This window comes from Lottia gigantea (genome assembly GCF_000327385.1).
Source record: "Lottia gigantea unplaced genomic scaffold LOTGIsca_177, whole genome shotgun sequence".
NCBI lineage: Eukaryota > Metazoa > Mollusca > Gastropoda > Lottiidae > Lottia > Lottia gigantea.
Window position 1 is genome coordinate 193,466 of NW_008708262.1, and position 16,711 is coordinate 210,176.

Consider the following 16,711-nt stretch of genomic DNA (forward strand, 5'->3'; position numbering starts at 1 on the left):
CATAACAACTAGAACAATTCCACTGAACATATTAAATTTCTATGAACATAAACAATATAATCAGTATCTAGATATGACAATATAGAATTAATTAGAGGAAATATCTTCAATAAATCAACAATAATTTATAACAATCACAGATAATATATACAATTTCTCTAGTAATTTATAGTTGAAAAGTTGCACCTGTCTCTGTAGACTCTTTTCAATATTTTTAAAGTATGGAATACACCATTTCAATGTATTTTTAAAGTATGTAATACACCATTTTAATGTATTTTTAAAGTATGGAGTACTCACTCCATTTCAATGTATTTTTAAAGTATGGAATAAGCCATTTCAATGTATTTTTAAAGTATGGAATACACCATACACCATTTAAATATAATTTTAAAGTATGGAATACACCATTTCAGTGTATTTTTAAAGTATGGACTACAAAATACACCATTTAAATATAATTTTAAAGTATGGAATACACCATTTCAATGTATTTTTAAACTATAATGACATGCACAATTTTACTGGGTTTTTTTTAAAATGAAAATATTCTGAAACTTTTAGCTTGTCTTTTCAAAACAAAATACAAAAATGGATGCCATACAAATCTTCTTGTATGAATTTGAGTCCATGATATACTACCATAGAATGGTAATCATGTTTAGAAAATCAACTATCGAGAAAGTCATGATTTAAATCATTTAAAAAGCACAAGTGATCTCAGAAAATCTTAACATAATTTTTCTGTGCATTTGATATGAATTAATGAAATTTAAATTTGTAGTGGGAACGTATCTTTAACCTTATAATAGACAATTTCCTATAAACCAATTGTATTCCAATTTTTTTATTCAATAACAGGCAATTCACAGCAGTCTAAATTATAATACTTGTTTTGAAAGCCACACCACTAAGTAGCCATTTTAAATCGTATTGGAAAAAATTGAGAAAATTCTTTTTTTCCCCAGAGATCTAGGACTTTCCATTTAAATCAACCATTTACTGTGCTTAATATTGATAGTAACAACTATTTCATTATTAAAGGGATTGTAAAGAGGTTTTCTAAATTTTGTATGTATCAGGCGTCTGTGGTTCCTGCAATTCCATAAAACTAAGTGTTTGATGACATCACTAATCATGATGGGCCTTATGTAATATAGCATATTTTGCAATTAGTGACGTCATAAAACACTTTATTAGTTTTAGTAGAATTGCAGGAACCACAGACGTCTGATTGATTCTATCAGAGTCCCCAGTATGTATAAAAATTTTAGAAAACCTGTTTACAATCCCTTTAAGTTTTCATATATTTCCATTCATAGGGCGAGTTCTTTTCATTCTATTAAATCCTTGCTAAAAAATTTAGATTCAAACCTATACCAAATTTGCCTAGATCATTTCTAGCTATAACCCTGGATTATGTGTTATTTTGTTTCTTTATCTATGATTTTTAATTATCAAAATGTTTTGCAATCTTGCTAAAAATAACATAAACTTTGTGGAAAAGTTTAAATGAAATTGCCATATTTAGAAATCATGTTAATAGCATACTTGTGTTTTTTCAAAAAAATTTCATTGAGTAAAGAAACAGATCAATCACACTACCTAAGGTTATCATAATTTAAATAATTTCACGAGTTCTGATTGGTTGATTTTATTGCACTAGTAACCAATTAGATTTGTTTATTATATTTTGAAAATATATGATAATTTGGATACAGTACAAAATAGAAGGCAAAAGTTTGGCTTCCATCTTGTTTAAAAGATTATCTTGCATAATGATATATGGTATTAGGCGAATCCCAGACGAGTTGAGTTTTGCATTCAGGAAAAATAAAATAAAATAATGGAGGTGTAGAAATGTAAAATAGAGGGTAAAAAATACTAAAGAAACGAATTTACTCTCTACTTTGATAAAATAAGATATAACCAGATTCTGAATTCTTCTGCATGTCTGACGGAATTCCATAAAATTCTTCTATTTGACTGGCTTCTATTTTCTACAAAACAAAGAATTGAAAACTGATCATCAAGAAATTTCATAACAAACTGGGACTGATGCTGCATTCGATACCTGTTGCTAAAATTGTGTTTATGACTTTTTCTCAAATCCGAAACTCAGCAAGCTCAAACTTTTGTTTAACGACTTTGAACTTTGTCAACAAAGAAGAGCCACATATGATCTTCCTGCCATTTTTACATAAGGTCAAGGTGAAGGTCATAGAAATTCTGAAAATCTGTTTTGACATACGAGAGAATCTCTTATAACGCCCAATACAAAAAAAACTTTTCATAAAATTATAAAATTACTTCTTTTCTAGCCCGCCTCCATAATATGGTGCAATAAAAACGTTGATGAATTATTACTTACATCTACAATATCATCATCGAATAGCAGCCAGAAACCATGACTTTTAACAATACTAATATAATGACCACGATTAGGTCCACTACCACAGTGAACTACTACTGCCATTAAATCATACATTCTTTCTGGATTACAGGCATCATCAGACTAGAAAATATATCAAGGTTCATTTAAAAATTAATTCACTTGAGTTGCCAGTTCATTTAAAGGAATACTAACTCTTAAGGTGTGGGCACATGATCAATCTTGGTTGGAGACTTTTGTCGCCGATTAGAGTCTTGTCTTGAGTTTCAACGACTGCCACGGACACACGAGGAGACAGAATCTCCTGTTGGTCTTTTCCATCTTGTGGATCATGCAATTGAGAAAATGAATCTGATTGGATGATGACGGTCTGTCTTGCAGACGATAAAACTATCAGAGACAACTATCAAACATGTTTGATATTATAAATCCTTTCGGAGAGGCGATAATCTAGTCGTGGAAGCACAGGCACATGCGAGATTTTACTTAAGATTTGAGTCAACGACAAAAATCTTCGACCAAGATAGCTCTTTTATAAACAAGTGTATATATTCATCAGTTGGTCCTACCAGGTGCTATGACTAAAGAATAGAACCTCTATAGAAGACAATATATCCATTACACTACATTAATTATTGAAACTTTTAAAGTTTGTTTCAAACTTACACTCTTCTAAACACATGCTTTTCCTACCAATATACAGTGTGAAGAAGAGTTCATTTGCTATATCAGGGTGGATATTTTCTCCTTGCAAGGACATGATCAATATACTTACTGTATTAAACAAACGTAGCTCTAAAGGAAAAACAACTCTATATGACACTTTAATATATCTATTTAACTGTTCCATATATTTAAACCTTTTTAAATGTAAAGCCAAGATTTGTGGTAATTTCTTTACTCTCATTCTGAAAAAATATGACAAACCAAAACTATAATATTTTAACATGTTATCTATACATTTACTAACATTTGAAACACAATTTCTTATAGTCTTTATAGATTCATTGCACAAAATGTTCAACACTTTTTTACACAGACATATTTTAAGCTGAACCTATCAAGCAGTACTTTACTCATTTGACCAACGTCCAAAATGAATCGTCAAGGCTTCTAAAAGTAATTCCACAAGTAAAATACTCTAAATGACAAGAGCTTATCATATCTGCAGTTCATTCAATTTTAGAATCAAAAAGTTTATCAGATTTGATAGTTTAGGAAAAAACGAAGCGCAGACACTTCATAGGAGTGAGGAATCGAGAAGTAGAATCTTTATGAAATTATAGAATCAGGAAAATAGTCGAACTGATTGAAAATAGAACTAAATTATACCGTTTTTGAGCTTCTTGTTTACTGCAACAGACTTCACAGTAATATTTATGTTCAGCACACAATGTTTCTGTATTACTGAACCCCCGTAAACAATGTGTTATAGATGTATTCTGTTCTACATCAACAGATAGATCTAAGAAATCTTCATCTTTACTGCTTACCTAAAATAATCAATACAAAACTTATCAATTGATGGTGGATAGCATTTTCACAATGTCAAGGTATTAGAAACATTGTCTAATACCTTGACATCATTTAGCACTTTTCTTATCAAACACAAGTTGACAGCGCGACAAGAACAAGTGGTTACATGCCAAGACTTTATGAACAGAGGGCTCTGATTGGCTGTATTCAATAGCATACAATCCAATCCAATCACAAACTTCAATGAAACAAGAAAGTGCTTATTGATATCAAGTTATCAGACGATAGAGGCTATAGAAATTCTATATTTTATTCTCAAAGGCAATGTTTGCTTCACCTTAAATACAGGGTAAGCACTTAAGGAATTGTAAAGAGGTTTTTTTTTGCATTCCAACCCTGTTTCAACTGTTTTATTAAATTTCTGGCTATTTCTGTGAATCCCAAAACAAGCAGAAGACACCAATACAGCATCACCATGAATTCATACAACTGATTCACTACAAATGAGTATGTTCAAAATTCTATGAAACATACCAAAAGAAATAAGAAAGCACTTACTGTTTCACAATTTAAACATCTTGTTTCATTAGTTAATGTACCTTGAAAAATATCATGTACCCAGGTTGGATCAGGTTTCCCTTTAGAATCTCCAGAACTATTCTTCGGTTTACTTCCCTGTTTATCAGCTACAAATTTCAATAATACATAATATGAACTAGCTAAGATCTAGGCAGGCTGAAGTACAGTCTGTAAGGGAGTTGGAATACAAGACATCTAGGAGCAAAGACATCAGACCAACTTTAAAGGACATCTTTCCTATGGGTAAATGAATATTCTGGGAAAGATCATTGATAATAGGTTTTTCCAAGGACCAACTGGTAGTATGCTGGTAGTAGTCCAATGTTTCAAGGGGGGCGGCAGCATTTGCATGGGGGACAATAGCTGATAGAGGCTGATTTCAGCTTCAATTGAGAATTTTGCAAGGGTGGGCGGGGGCGGCGAATATAGTTCTCCTCCCTAGTTATGGGCCTGGGTGGTAGAAAGGATCTTCATGAATATTTAAAGAAAATTGTTTTTCTTTTTTTTGTAAAGATATGACCATCAATATATTTTCATCCCTATATTGGTGAAAAGAAATTTGACCTTACCTTGTAATAAATCAGCTACTGTATTTAATAAATAATTCAAAAATTCATGAGCATCCTGTTGCATAAAATTATCAAACTGCTCTGAAAACAATAAACAATAGGCCAAATAAAATGCATATCAAAAATTGAAGGCTATCTCAGACTTTAAAGATGGCTTCCCTCATTTTCATTCATGATATATTCCATTATTGGAAGTCTAATACTTACATTAATAGAAAGTAGAGGTATTCTAATGAGTAAGAAAAATAAAAATTTGTCTCACAAGACTCTAAATAGCTTGTAATTAGCTAATCACAAAGGTATTCCAAAGATCTGTCAGTCACTTAATAAAGATTATCCAGTTTTGATTTTGCATTAATTTTCCATCTAAATACATGGTAGGCCCTTTTTTTTTTACCAATCATACTTTAATAATACTTTAGTCTCAGAAACTGGAATTTTTTTGCTGAGCTAATCAGGAATAGTATTGACAGCTCACAGTCGAATTATGAGCCTTTGAATCCATGTGTCCAGAATTATCTATTGTCTTTTTATTTAAGCTTATCAATTTTTTTGCAAACTGATTGAAACTAACCATTTTCTTTCCTTAGTCTAGTGATAAATTTCTTAGGTGCTATTGTTCCCACTTTTTTCTTCTGTGTAGCTATGCTAAAGAATAGATCAGCTAGGCAAGTCAGCAGGGTTTCTTTCTTTTGGTTTTTCTGTAGTTGTTTGTATTGTAAAACCTTTTCTCTGAACGAGCGACAGAAATACAAGGCTTGTAAAACAGAGTTACAATAACATGTATTACCAAACTGAAAGAAAAACAAAACATACATCAAATTACAAACTTTGTACTTATACCTTGACATCAATAGCCATTGTTCTTGTATCACAGAATGTAGTGCTTTGATTGGATTGTATGCTGGCAAATACAACCAATTAGAGCCATCAACAGTAAAATCATGCCTTTGTGTTCACAGACTTTCTAACAAAGTCTCTGATTGGCTCTTTTCGCTAGTGTACAATCCAATCAAATTACTTAATTTACAAATTTCAATGATACATAAAAGGTGACTATTGCAGTCAAGGTATAAGTATGAAGTTTGTAATACCTTGACAATTGTGAAGATGAATTTCCCCATGATCTATGATTTTTAACTGGCTATTTTAATGATAAATTTTTACTTCTTTTAAGAGATATGAAACCGTTTTATTCAAAATTGGACTGATTTGGGGATTATTTTACATAGGCATTTGTTTTAATTTCTTTGTAAGTAAAGTAAAAATTTGTATTTTATTGTAGTAAAGTAACACACATCTTTCAGAATAAAGTCATGAACAACCCTATACTGTCCGACTTGGTTAAAAGTTTTGTTACTAAAAACAAATGGACTACAGTTGATTACCTTAAAAGAAACACTCAGGTGCCAGGATCTTTTTTTAAGTAATGCAATCAAAAGTAGACCATTTTTTTGTTAAAGGTTAAAAATTTAGTAAAATTGATGAACATGTCACTTTCGTTACCAGTACTTACATTTACAAGACCGAAATAATGTTCATTAATTGGAAACTGTTCAGATCCTATTTCTTTCTCTAACTGAGAGGCATTGGCTCCCTGGAAAAAAAAATAATTACATTGATCATAGTTTTTTTTTCATTTTGGAGAATAATATCTTCTATGTTGTGAATTACTTTGTATAAGACGCATCTTGCTTACATTCAGGTCTTGTTAAAAGTGGAGTGTATCAGGTATTGATATCATTGAGAAGATTTTAATGCAGGGTTGGTTGTCCTGTTAGAGGATGCTATTGTCAGCATTAAGCATTAGGCCAAATACTTTCTTCACGACAATTATGATGTTGCATTGAGTTTTTGTTGGCAAAGTTAATTTGACACATGAGCTTAACCAAGCCTAATCCATTGCCCTGATACTAATAGCTAATTCTTTGCCTATTTCACTAAAATCAACAAATGTACACATTATTCCTAAAAAGCAACACCATCCAAGATATGCTGAAAAAAATAGAGGGCAAATAATTAGGCCAGTGCCTTCAAGTTTGAGGAAGCAAAATCAAAACAAACATTCCATTTTAATCACATCCAGTTGATGGCTTTTCAGCCAAAAATGCACTCATGCAAACGCATGTCAGCATAGAAAAGAAATGTGCCATACCATGTTCAACTTTGTTCCAACTGGAAAATAGTTAAATTGGATGATTCTATAAGTATTACATCATTAATTCAAACAATTTTCATGACACGAAGTATTTCTTGTAACTTTGTCCGCCATGTTGTTTTGGATTGACTCTCGGGATATAAAAATGTAAATATATATTTTCTCTTAATTTTTTCAAATTGAGCTAAAAGTAAATTTATTTATCTCATTATTTTGAGAAAACAGAAAGGGGTGTAAATATAGTAAATTCGCCAAAGAATTTTAATATTTTACAACTCTCGTAAATTCTCATCGATCCGTCTTTTACTTGTCGGCCATTCACGAGGCAAGTGCCCGTTTTCATCTTCTCTGAGATTAGAGTTGAATAATGTAATTAATAGTCAAAACTTGTATTTTATTTTTACTTTAAAATATATCATACATCTTTTATAACAATGTTTTTACGTAATTATCAGCCCCAACTTCCTTTAATTCACACTAAAGGCCTACAAATTACAAAAAATAAACACAAAACACGTGTTTGCTCAGGACAGAATTGTTTTCATTGCATTCTGCTGAGACTCAAACACGATATTTTGGCGATTTTCAGTATCCTTCTGTTAGTGTTTCTTAATCTAGACGTTATAATATCTCCTATTCAACAACAATATTTGTACTGACACAAAATAGAAACCTTATTACTTGCACCTCTTAGTTTGATTCTTCCTTCATGATCTTGGATTTGGCTTCACTGTTCAGTCTGTCATTTTTTAAGCCCAGAAGCATAAGGACAATAAACTATATGCATCAGATCAAAAGTTGCATTCTTGGGCTAAACTACATTGGAATTTTGTACAAGTACAGTATGCTGTTTGCATATTAGTTGGGCCTACCGTTAATCTTTGATTTCCTTTTAATTTATGGCTGTAATAACGAGCTCTTTTACCTATAGTTGTCACCAAACAATCTTAGTTACTGATATATAAGATTTGAATATTTTGAAGTGATAAGATCACAAACACAAGTCAATACAAACTGTGTTCATTGTGTTTATTCAAGACAATTTGATGGAATAAACATACTTCTGTATGTTAAATCCATATTATTGTCTCGTGTTTTTGGATGGGATACTTCCATATAGTATAATTGAGAAAAATATGTCTCTAGAAAGGTACAGTAATGAATTCTTTGACAGTTTTGCGTAATTGATATTATTTTCTCTTTTAGCTAAAGAATGGGTATCAGAGCAGGAACACGACGCTTATTGGCCTGTCCCTTCAGGAAAAGGGGTGTGGTCCACACTTCTAGGTATATGCATGTATTTAAAAGGGGTGATTATGTTGACATTAAGGTAAGAATAATGTTATGATGAATTGAACTCTGGAATAATAACGTATTATGTCTGAAGTGTCAGTTTTGGCTATTTTGCACATAACAAATTTTTTAAATAGTTTTGGTGTTAAAAAATGAGCAGCTGGATTTTATTTTAGCTAAAACTATCAGATACATTAAGGGACACCAGATTTTGGTGTATAGTTTTCACAAATTTAAGCAAAAGTTTTCGACCTACAAAAAAAAGTATTGCCCATTAAATCACACACGAGTTTTTTTATGCAGCTTTGCATTGTGGTGATACCTGGTTCTATTATATAATTAAACTTGGCTTGTTCAATTTTAGGCTGACCCCAGAATTCAGAAGGGTATGCCCCATAAATATTACCATGGTAAAACCGGTCGAGTATTCAATGTAGCCAGAAGAGCTTTAGGTGTAACTGTCAACAAAAGAGTACGGTAAGTACTAAGAAACATTTGGATGCTCTTAAAATAGCTGGATTTCATATGAATCCAGGTAACTTTTTTCAAGTCAGTCTAGTTTCTGTAGAATTAGTTACGATCTTTCAATTGGGATCTGCCTCCTACATTACAGGTACTTAATTTGAGATTTTCAAGATATCTAAATCTAATGATTTAAATTGATAATTTAAAGGGACGAGTTGGCCATCCTTTTGACCAATCGTACTGTAGTTTCAGAATTCTTAAGCTCAGCTAATCAGTAATAGTGTTCGGAGCTTTTGATCGAAATTAGAGCCTTCAAATCCATGTGTGTCCAGAATTGTCTGCGTTTATAAGACAACTCGTCTTTTCTTGACACCTCCTTATATAGAAAAGACATAAGCTTATATACAAATAGACAGTATAATTCCTAGTTCGAGTTCACTATTTTTGAAGGAATTATGTGATTTTCATACATTTCTAGTACTTCTGAAGACTATTGCCATATATTCAAGACCAAAATCAACCCACAAAATGACTAATCTGTCTTCATCTGACTAATGAAGGTCACAAACTGTTAAATTGTAAGTTAACCATGTGATTTCCTTTCACAGAACACGTATCATGGCCAAGAAAATCAGTGTGAGAATTGAACATGTTAAGCCTTCAAGATGTCGAGATGATTTCATCAAGAGAGTGAAAGAAAATCAAAGATTAATTGAAGAAGCTAAAAAGAATAAACAACCTAAACCCCAACTTAAAAGACAGGTATGTTGATATGTTTCCTGTAGCCCACCAAATGCAGTTGTATTTTGCCATGATTTTGATATAACTGTGTATGAATCTTAAATGTAATATACCTATTCCTATCTGTTGAGCAGCTATGATGGGAGTGGTGCCAGACAGGGTATGCTTACTCTTCATGACACCTGATACCACTTTTCATTATAAAATACTAAGTCACTTATGATTGATATAGTTTCTCATGAGAAAAGTTCACGAGTTGCTGGCAATGTTTCTCCAAAAGGTTGGAATTCAGGCTAATGCCTCTGTCCTGGCAAAATTGAAAATCCATTTGAACATGATGAATTAGATATGTTAATGTTATATTTTTCAGGCTGCCCAACCTAAACCAGGTTTCTTTGTCAGAACAGACAAAAACAAGCCACAGTTGATTGAACCTATACCATACGAGTTCATCATTTAAATAAAATAAATTAAAAAAAAAAACTTGTTTCTTTTGACTTGATTCTGTTGCAAGGCGTGCCTAAAGATAAGGTCATATTTGCTACTATGTTTTATATAGTTTGAGGTTGTTAGGGCTATAAACTGAATTCTGTAGATTATTCTTCACTTTTTTCTAGCCAGTTCCACCTTGACACAGGTTAGAAGGGCTGATGAGAGTATGCCCTCTGTAATAGCCCCCCTTGTAGTCGCAGGCCTGACTGCAATAGCCACCTTTTGTCTGTCACAGGATTGTAAATGCAACTATTTATTGAGTTGTACACTCTCAACAGAAAAACAGTTCACAATTAGGCTGCGAGTGTAATCCTGGGTTATGATTGACTATTCTCTAACATCCAATCAAATTTCTGCATTTGCAAACTTCTGTAATACAAGAAAGGTGAATATTGCAGTCAAGGTAATTGATTCAATTCTTTAGGCATTGTGAAGATAGGATCAATGATGGCTAACTGCTATCAGTCACAATCTCTCCATTTGATATTATATAAATGTGTCATGCTGGTAAAGGTAGAAACAAACTTGTAAGGAATATGTATTTATTGTCATCTATCAAGAGAACATTGTGTATCTTCTATTAATTTAATAGCTTGAGTACTCCTAGACTTGGCTCTATCTATACACATCTGTATTTGAGAATCTTTTAATGGACTCCCACCTGAAAAAGGTATAAAATGGTTTAATGTGTTTTAGGAGCACTAAACATTAATTCTGACCATTCCAATTTTTAGCATAGCCATGGTGGGATTAGCAATTCTATAAAAACTAAGTGTTGAATGACATAGCTATATCAAAAATCCTAAGATATTATGAGCAGTTTTTATACGCCCACATCTCTCTATGTGGACATATATTGTCGGCACCCCTGTCCGTCCGTCAAAATTTGCTTGTAAACGCTCTAAAAACTAGATTTTTTGATGGAATCAAATGAAATTCGTTATGTGTATACATATTCATTCAAAACGAAGATCAAGTTCGAATTTGAGCTATTCTCGACCGTAAGAAGCAGAGTTATTGCCCTTGCCCCAAAATCTTGAATATTTACCATCCGCATGCCGTGGTGGGCATATATGCCTGTGGTCCACTATCTTTACTTTCCATTAATGGTATCAATACACATAAAAAGCTAGAAACCTTTAGGGTGTAGTCATATCCTATGTTGGGTTTAGAAAATTGCAAACTGGCAAACTGAGGTCTGTCATTACAAATTAGGAAACAAACTTTCCACTTACCAGGTTTGTGTAGCATACAGATCTTATCATCTTTAGTGACTACTGTTAAAACTCCTGTTGCTAAGGACTCTTCTTCAACTGTTGGGTCAACAAACAGGATATTGCTAAATGAAATGGACAAGTTAAGACTAAATGGCTTGCTGACTTGACAAAGGAATTAAAAATCAAATTCTTGTTCAAAACCAAACATTAGCAGGAATCACCATTGACCTACCTAATTACATATTTCAACTGTTGAGAGAATCTTAGCTATCCTCAGCTGTCTGTGGTTCCTGCAATTCCACTAAAACTAAGCGTTTTATTACAGTCATCTGACTGAAAATTGAAATGGTGCCAATAGATGCTATCAGTATCCCTGCTACACTTAAATACAAAATAGTTTGGAAAACCTTTTTCCAATACAAGGATTATAATCAACTTGGCCTTACTCATCAAATACAGCAAAAGTAGTAGCAATAGGTGTTGATTGAACTGGTAAGTTGATTATATTAATATCATCTGTTTCTATAGCTTCTGTTTCTTCATTGACTTTTACAGTAGGTAATAATGCTGAAATTGCACAGATTATACAGTATCCTTAGTAAATATTGATCTACATTATCATTTTTACAAGTAACACATCTATTTTGTCCCACTGGCATATTTTGGGAGAAAATTCTGATTTTGAAAAAATAAATACATAGTGACTCAGGCCCCCTTTTCTGAAAACGATCTTAGCGCTAGTATGTCATAAGGTGTTAGCTTGTAACACTGTCTCTGAGATATCCTAGTGCTAAGATCGTTTCAAGAATACAACAAAAATTATTCAATATCTTGACATTACAGATTTGTGTCAAAAATCCATTCTAAAATGACTTACTATTTTTGAGAGCTGATATTAAACTAAGAACACAGGCATCAGTTACATTACCATCATAATCCAAACATATCATATCACATTGTAATGACCATACTAGCTGTTAATATAAAACAGAATTTCATCACATATTCTAATAGGTAGTGTTTTTAAGAAATAAATATACCTCAAACTAGAAATTTCACTGTCTATTTCTATAAATGTGTTTTCTATATATGGTATAGTCTCACTAAAATTCGAGTCGAATTTGTAACTTTCAAACGTGAATAATTATGGAAACACATAGATTTAAAGACTCAAATTTCGATGATGAGCTGTGAACACTATTACTGATTATGTAAGCTTAAATAATTCCTGTTTCTGAAACTAAGATATGATTGGTCGAACAGATAGTGAAGGTGCTCCTTTAAAACGTGTGTTTGAGGAAAATCATGGTCTATTATCAGCAATTTGTTGTTGTACCATACATGGATAACTTAACATAAAGGCCTATTAGAATCTTAGAGGAAAGTAGGTGGAGCTTAGGTACACTACAACCAGCCAATTTTGATGTCATTGCATAGCTGAAGCTCCACCCCTATCTAAAACAAATCTCATGACTTGCATAAGCTTCTACATCATTGGATAAAATGGTAATGTGATCAATGCCCTAATAAGTTCAAGCTTTCAATCATTTTATTTATGTTACAAGTAAGAACAGTGTTTAGATACTTCTTATTCCAACTTTTTAGGAACAAACCACAATAATCATTTCAAAGATATAACTAACCTTTCCTGGGGTAATACATAAATCTTCTAAATTTATACAACCAGAACTAAAATAAACAAAAATAACTTTCTGTATGAAAATATCTGCCATTGATACTCAAATTTTCAGTCAGACATTTTAGTCTATGTATTTTATGTTGATTTGCCAACACTCATGTGTGAAAATCCACTCCAGAGAGATCAGTCCATTTTTTCTATCCAAAATCACAAATGGGCGTTTTGGGCACAGTCAGATGTGATTGGCAAATAAAACTTGATCAAAAGCCCTGTTAAGACAAAAACATAGGAATAGTAAAAGTCTTACTTTTGAAGAACATCAACAGAAAACTGAGATAAAACTTGAGCCTGTTCACCAGGAGGACCTGGTCTGAACTGGGAACTACACATTGGTGACAGTTCTACATTTGGTACTGAAACAAGCAAAATTTAGAATAAGAAGAAGAAGACAGACTATTTTTTACAAGGATAACAACATAGGTTCACAGTTAAGGATCCTTTCTACCAGCTGGTACTTGGCTAAACCTTTTGGCATTGATCTTTCATGGATTATCCGTACCCATTTACAGCTGGGTCAAGTATGAGTGAAGATGTCGAAGATGACTTATTCAAGGTCATTGAACTATTACATGCTGATCGAGATCGGAACCCACATCCTATCATCGTCCCCGATATAAGCATAAAATATTTATAAATCCTCTTTATAATCGCTTTGATTTCAGACATGACAACACAGTTAAAATAATTTTACCTATAAAGCCTTTCTTTGGATATTCTGCTTTTGGATTAGCAAGTTCCTAAATGAAATGAAAAAAAAGAGTTTTGCATGAACGCTCACTGTAATTTCGTCAATTCTAACATGATTTTCTAGACTGCTAAAAGGGACCAGTTTTTTTTTGTGACACTGCCATATGTAGAAAAGACGTGTATAGAAATAGGAAAAGAAATTTCTAGTTTGATATATTTTTGAAGGAATTATGCGATTTTCATACATTTTTAGTACTTCTGAAGACTATTAACATATATTCAAGACTCAAATCAACCCCCTAAAATGGCGCAACTGTCCCTTTAAATAAAGTTTTATGCCAGAGTTAATTCTTTCCTTTGACATTTTTTGAAATCAGAGGGTAGAAACTCACCGCTTTGATACCACATATTACAGTTGTGTTCCCTAATTTAACTAAGGCTGAACCTTCTGCTGTAGTAATACATCCTGCAATATAAAATCAGCAAAAAGCAAAATTACTCATTGAGATCTGTTCAGTAATATACTTAGTAACTGTCTAATTCAAATTTTGATTTTGATTTGGCCAATCAAATGTCTTCCCTTTCCAGTGCTGGGAAAAGGTCTATTTCGAGAAGCATTAGACACTGAATGCATGCCCTTTTTGTTCGTGTCACAAAATCTTAGCGTTGTAAGGGAAAGAAAAAAAGCTATTAATAAAAAAGGAAATTAGACTGAATTACATCTAGGCACAGGTTTATGGAACAACAATCACTGGTTAAAGTTTAATGATTTGAAGACTTTAATGGTTGTTCCATAAATAACTGTGTCAATACACATATTCTGTAGCTTATTCTACCTACCTATATTGATAACAGTAGACCTATATTCTCCTAACTCTCTACCATCTGGTCTAACTTCTTTTTCCTACAAATATCAAACCAGTATATCAATATACATAGTCTCTTCAACAGATCCAAAACTATTCTGTACCGTGTTTCACTTTAGTACCGGTAGCTTATTTAGGGATTAAGGATATAAATTCTCATGATGTCATGTGATCAGCCAAACGAGCCAATCAACATGATTCTACTAAAGGTTTGCTTTGAAAACATGAACACACACACACACACAAAAATATTGAATATTTTATCAGTATGGGCAACTCCTCCTGTACCAAAAAAATTATTTTGATTGACAAAGCTATTTGGATAAAGTGAATGATAGTCTCATCTATGGTACTTATTGGTACTTATACAAGGTAATCTATGACCTACATATTTGTATTATGGAATTAATATTGTGGATGAATACACAACAGTTATAAACCAAAACAATTAACTTACAAGAAACTTTCTGTAGTATTCTTTAGGTTGGTATGTTCTGAAAAAAAAAATAATAACTTGTTAGCAAATGCCAATTATAGACACCGTCATATTCACAGCACTCTCCTTTTGAAAAAGTTTGGGCCAATAATTCTAAATACAAGTCTTGCCGACTTCACTATAAGCTACCAATTGAGGATATAATATGAAATATGTAAATCAAATCCGTGGCATGAGAGTAATACAAAATAATAAGAGTCAGCAGAAACAATAAATAAAAACACGTTGGTTTGTTTACTTCAAGTCATCCGCCATTTTTATAGCCTTATCGGTGTATGTAACACACAGACCTCACCGACAGAGCCGTTCTTATAATAGTATTACTTCGAGTTTATAGATGGAAAAGTGAAGTAGTGATGCAAATATTCTTTGATATAGATTGATTATTATGTAATAACAGTTATGAGTAACGGTAAATGATTCATTGAAAGTAAAAAAATGGTTATGATTTGCATTTCATTAATATTCCTGTTTAAAGGAACTTTATCCACTTGAAAAAATGTTACAAAATTTGTCACGGGCCGAATTTTCTATAGGCAGCTGCCTAGTTTGCCTATCGGTTAATCCGCCTCTGAAGTTAACGTTCATTCAGATCATCAGAGCTAAGGTAATGACAGCTTTAATTTCGTCATGGTTTATAATAATACATCACATCATTTGCATTTAACTTTGATACCAGCAAGATAGATGATCTTTGAAATATGTAAAGGGACAAATGGTTTTTTTTCCTAGGTTAAAAACCATATACCAAAATCTAGTCTAGAATATACACTCATTAATGGAAATTTGTCTAGTAATGTTCTAGTCTAGGGAAATTTGTCCAGTAGGCCCTAATGTTCTAGTCTAGGGAAATTTGTCTTGTAATGTTCTAGTCCAGGGAAATTTGTCTAATAATGTTCTAGTCTAGGGAAATTTGTCTAGTAATGTTCTAGTCTAGTCTAGGGAAATTTGTCTGGTAGGCCCAATGTTCTAGTCTAGGGAAATTTGTCTAGTAAAGTTCTAGTCTATGAAAATTTGTCTAGTAATGTTCTAGTATAGAGTATGTTTTCATATCTCGAAATTATTCAAGGATGATGATTTTAAAGTTTGTAGAAATTTAATCAATTTCGAAATGGTCTGATTATTGGTGCATTTACGCCGACTTGGGCATGTCCGTTGTGCATCGTGAGAATTTCGGCATTAAAAGTAGCCTACTATCTCTGTCCAGAGCGTCTTGATTGGTCGGATTGCGGAGCACAGTTTCGATTATGACGTTACAATAACGTTTGCGTCATTTCTAAGTATTTCGGAGAAATATTTACATGTAGCGTTAGTTGTCTACAAAATCTACAATTTTTACATCTTAAACCAGTCGAAAGTGTTACAGCAAAGGGATGTCTGTTTTAGGGTTTTCTGTAGGGCTGTAATGGGGTGAGAGAGGGTGTAGAAATATTAACGGGAACAATCGCAACAACTATAACGTCTTTAGATTATGACGTCATAATAGCGCATAATTCAACATTTCGTTGAAATGTCTACTACAAGACGTGTTTAGTCAATCTTCTGCAATTTTCAAAAGTTTTTATGAATTTCATTGTGTTT

General features: G+C 32.5%; 3 protein-coding genes across 3 annotated transcripts; 1 reads left to right on the forward strand and 2 right to left on the reverse strand.

Moving 5' to 3' along the window:
- Nucleotides 1–1,898: 1,898 nt before the first annotated feature.
- On the reverse strand, nt 1,899–7,282 carry LOTGIDRAFT_238923 (hypothetical protein; the record flags this gene model as incomplete). Its single annotated transcript, XM_009051988.1, has 9 exons — nt 7,172–7,282; nt 6,533–6,613; nt 5,591–5,810; nt 5,017–5,097; nt 4,427–4,554; nt 3,725–3,885; nt 3,168–3,300; nt 2,372–2,515; nt 1,899–2,000 (listed from the first exon to the last, which is right to left on the reverse strand). The coding sequence occupies exons 1-9, from the start codon at nt 7,172–7,174 to the stop codon at nt 1,899–1,901; spliced, it is 1,053 nt and encodes a 350-aa protein (XP_009050236.1). The 5' UTR covers nt 7,175–7,282.
- A 208-nt stretch (nt 7,283–7,490) lies between these two features.
- Nucleotides 7,491–10,160, forward strand: LOTGIDRAFT_226411 (hypothetical protein). The gene is made up of 5 exons (XM_009051989.1): nt 7,491–7,543; nt 8,381–8,504; nt 8,832–8,944; nt 9,541–9,694; nt 10,044–10,160. The coding sequence occupies exons 2-5, from the start codon at nt 8,388–8,390 to the stop codon at nt 10,131–10,133; spliced, it is 474 nt and encodes a 157-aa protein (XP_009050237.1). The 5' UTR covers nt 7,491–7,543; nt 8,381–8,387; the 3' UTR covers nt 10,134–10,160.
- Nucleotides 10,161–10,695: 535 nt separating this feature from the next.
- LOTGIDRAFT_201434 (hypothetical protein) lies at nt 10,696–15,387 on the reverse strand (the record flags this gene model as incomplete). The annotated part of the gene is made up of 11 exons (XM_009051990.1): nt 10,696–10,826; nt 11,401–11,504; nt 11,829–11,949; nt 12,260–12,356; nt 13,026–13,071; nt 13,329–13,434; nt 13,773–13,818; nt 14,161–14,234; nt 14,609–14,672; nt 15,092–15,128; nt 15,369–15,387. Coding segments are annotated over 11 exons (827 nt in total), but the record flags the coding sequence as incomplete, so codon positions are not given.
- Between the last annotated feature and the right edge of the window lie 1,324 nt (nt 15,388–16,711).

What these genes read in the sequence shown, in the direction of transcription:
- LOTGIDRAFT_226411 (XM_009051989.1), top strand. Translation starts at nt 8,388, where the DNA reads ATGGGTATCAGAGCAGGAACACGACGCTTATTGGCCTGTCCCTTCAGG. An exon ending in GTGATTATGTTGACATTAAG is followed by an intron (nt 8,505 to 8,831) that starts GTAAGAATAATG and finishes GTTCAATTTTAG; the next exon opens with GCTGACCCCAGAATTCAGAA. An exon ending in ACTGTCAACAAAAGAGTACG is followed by an intron (nt 8,945 to 9,540) that starts GTAAGTACTAAG and finishes TTCCTTTCACAG; the next exon opens with AACACGTATCATGGCCAAGA.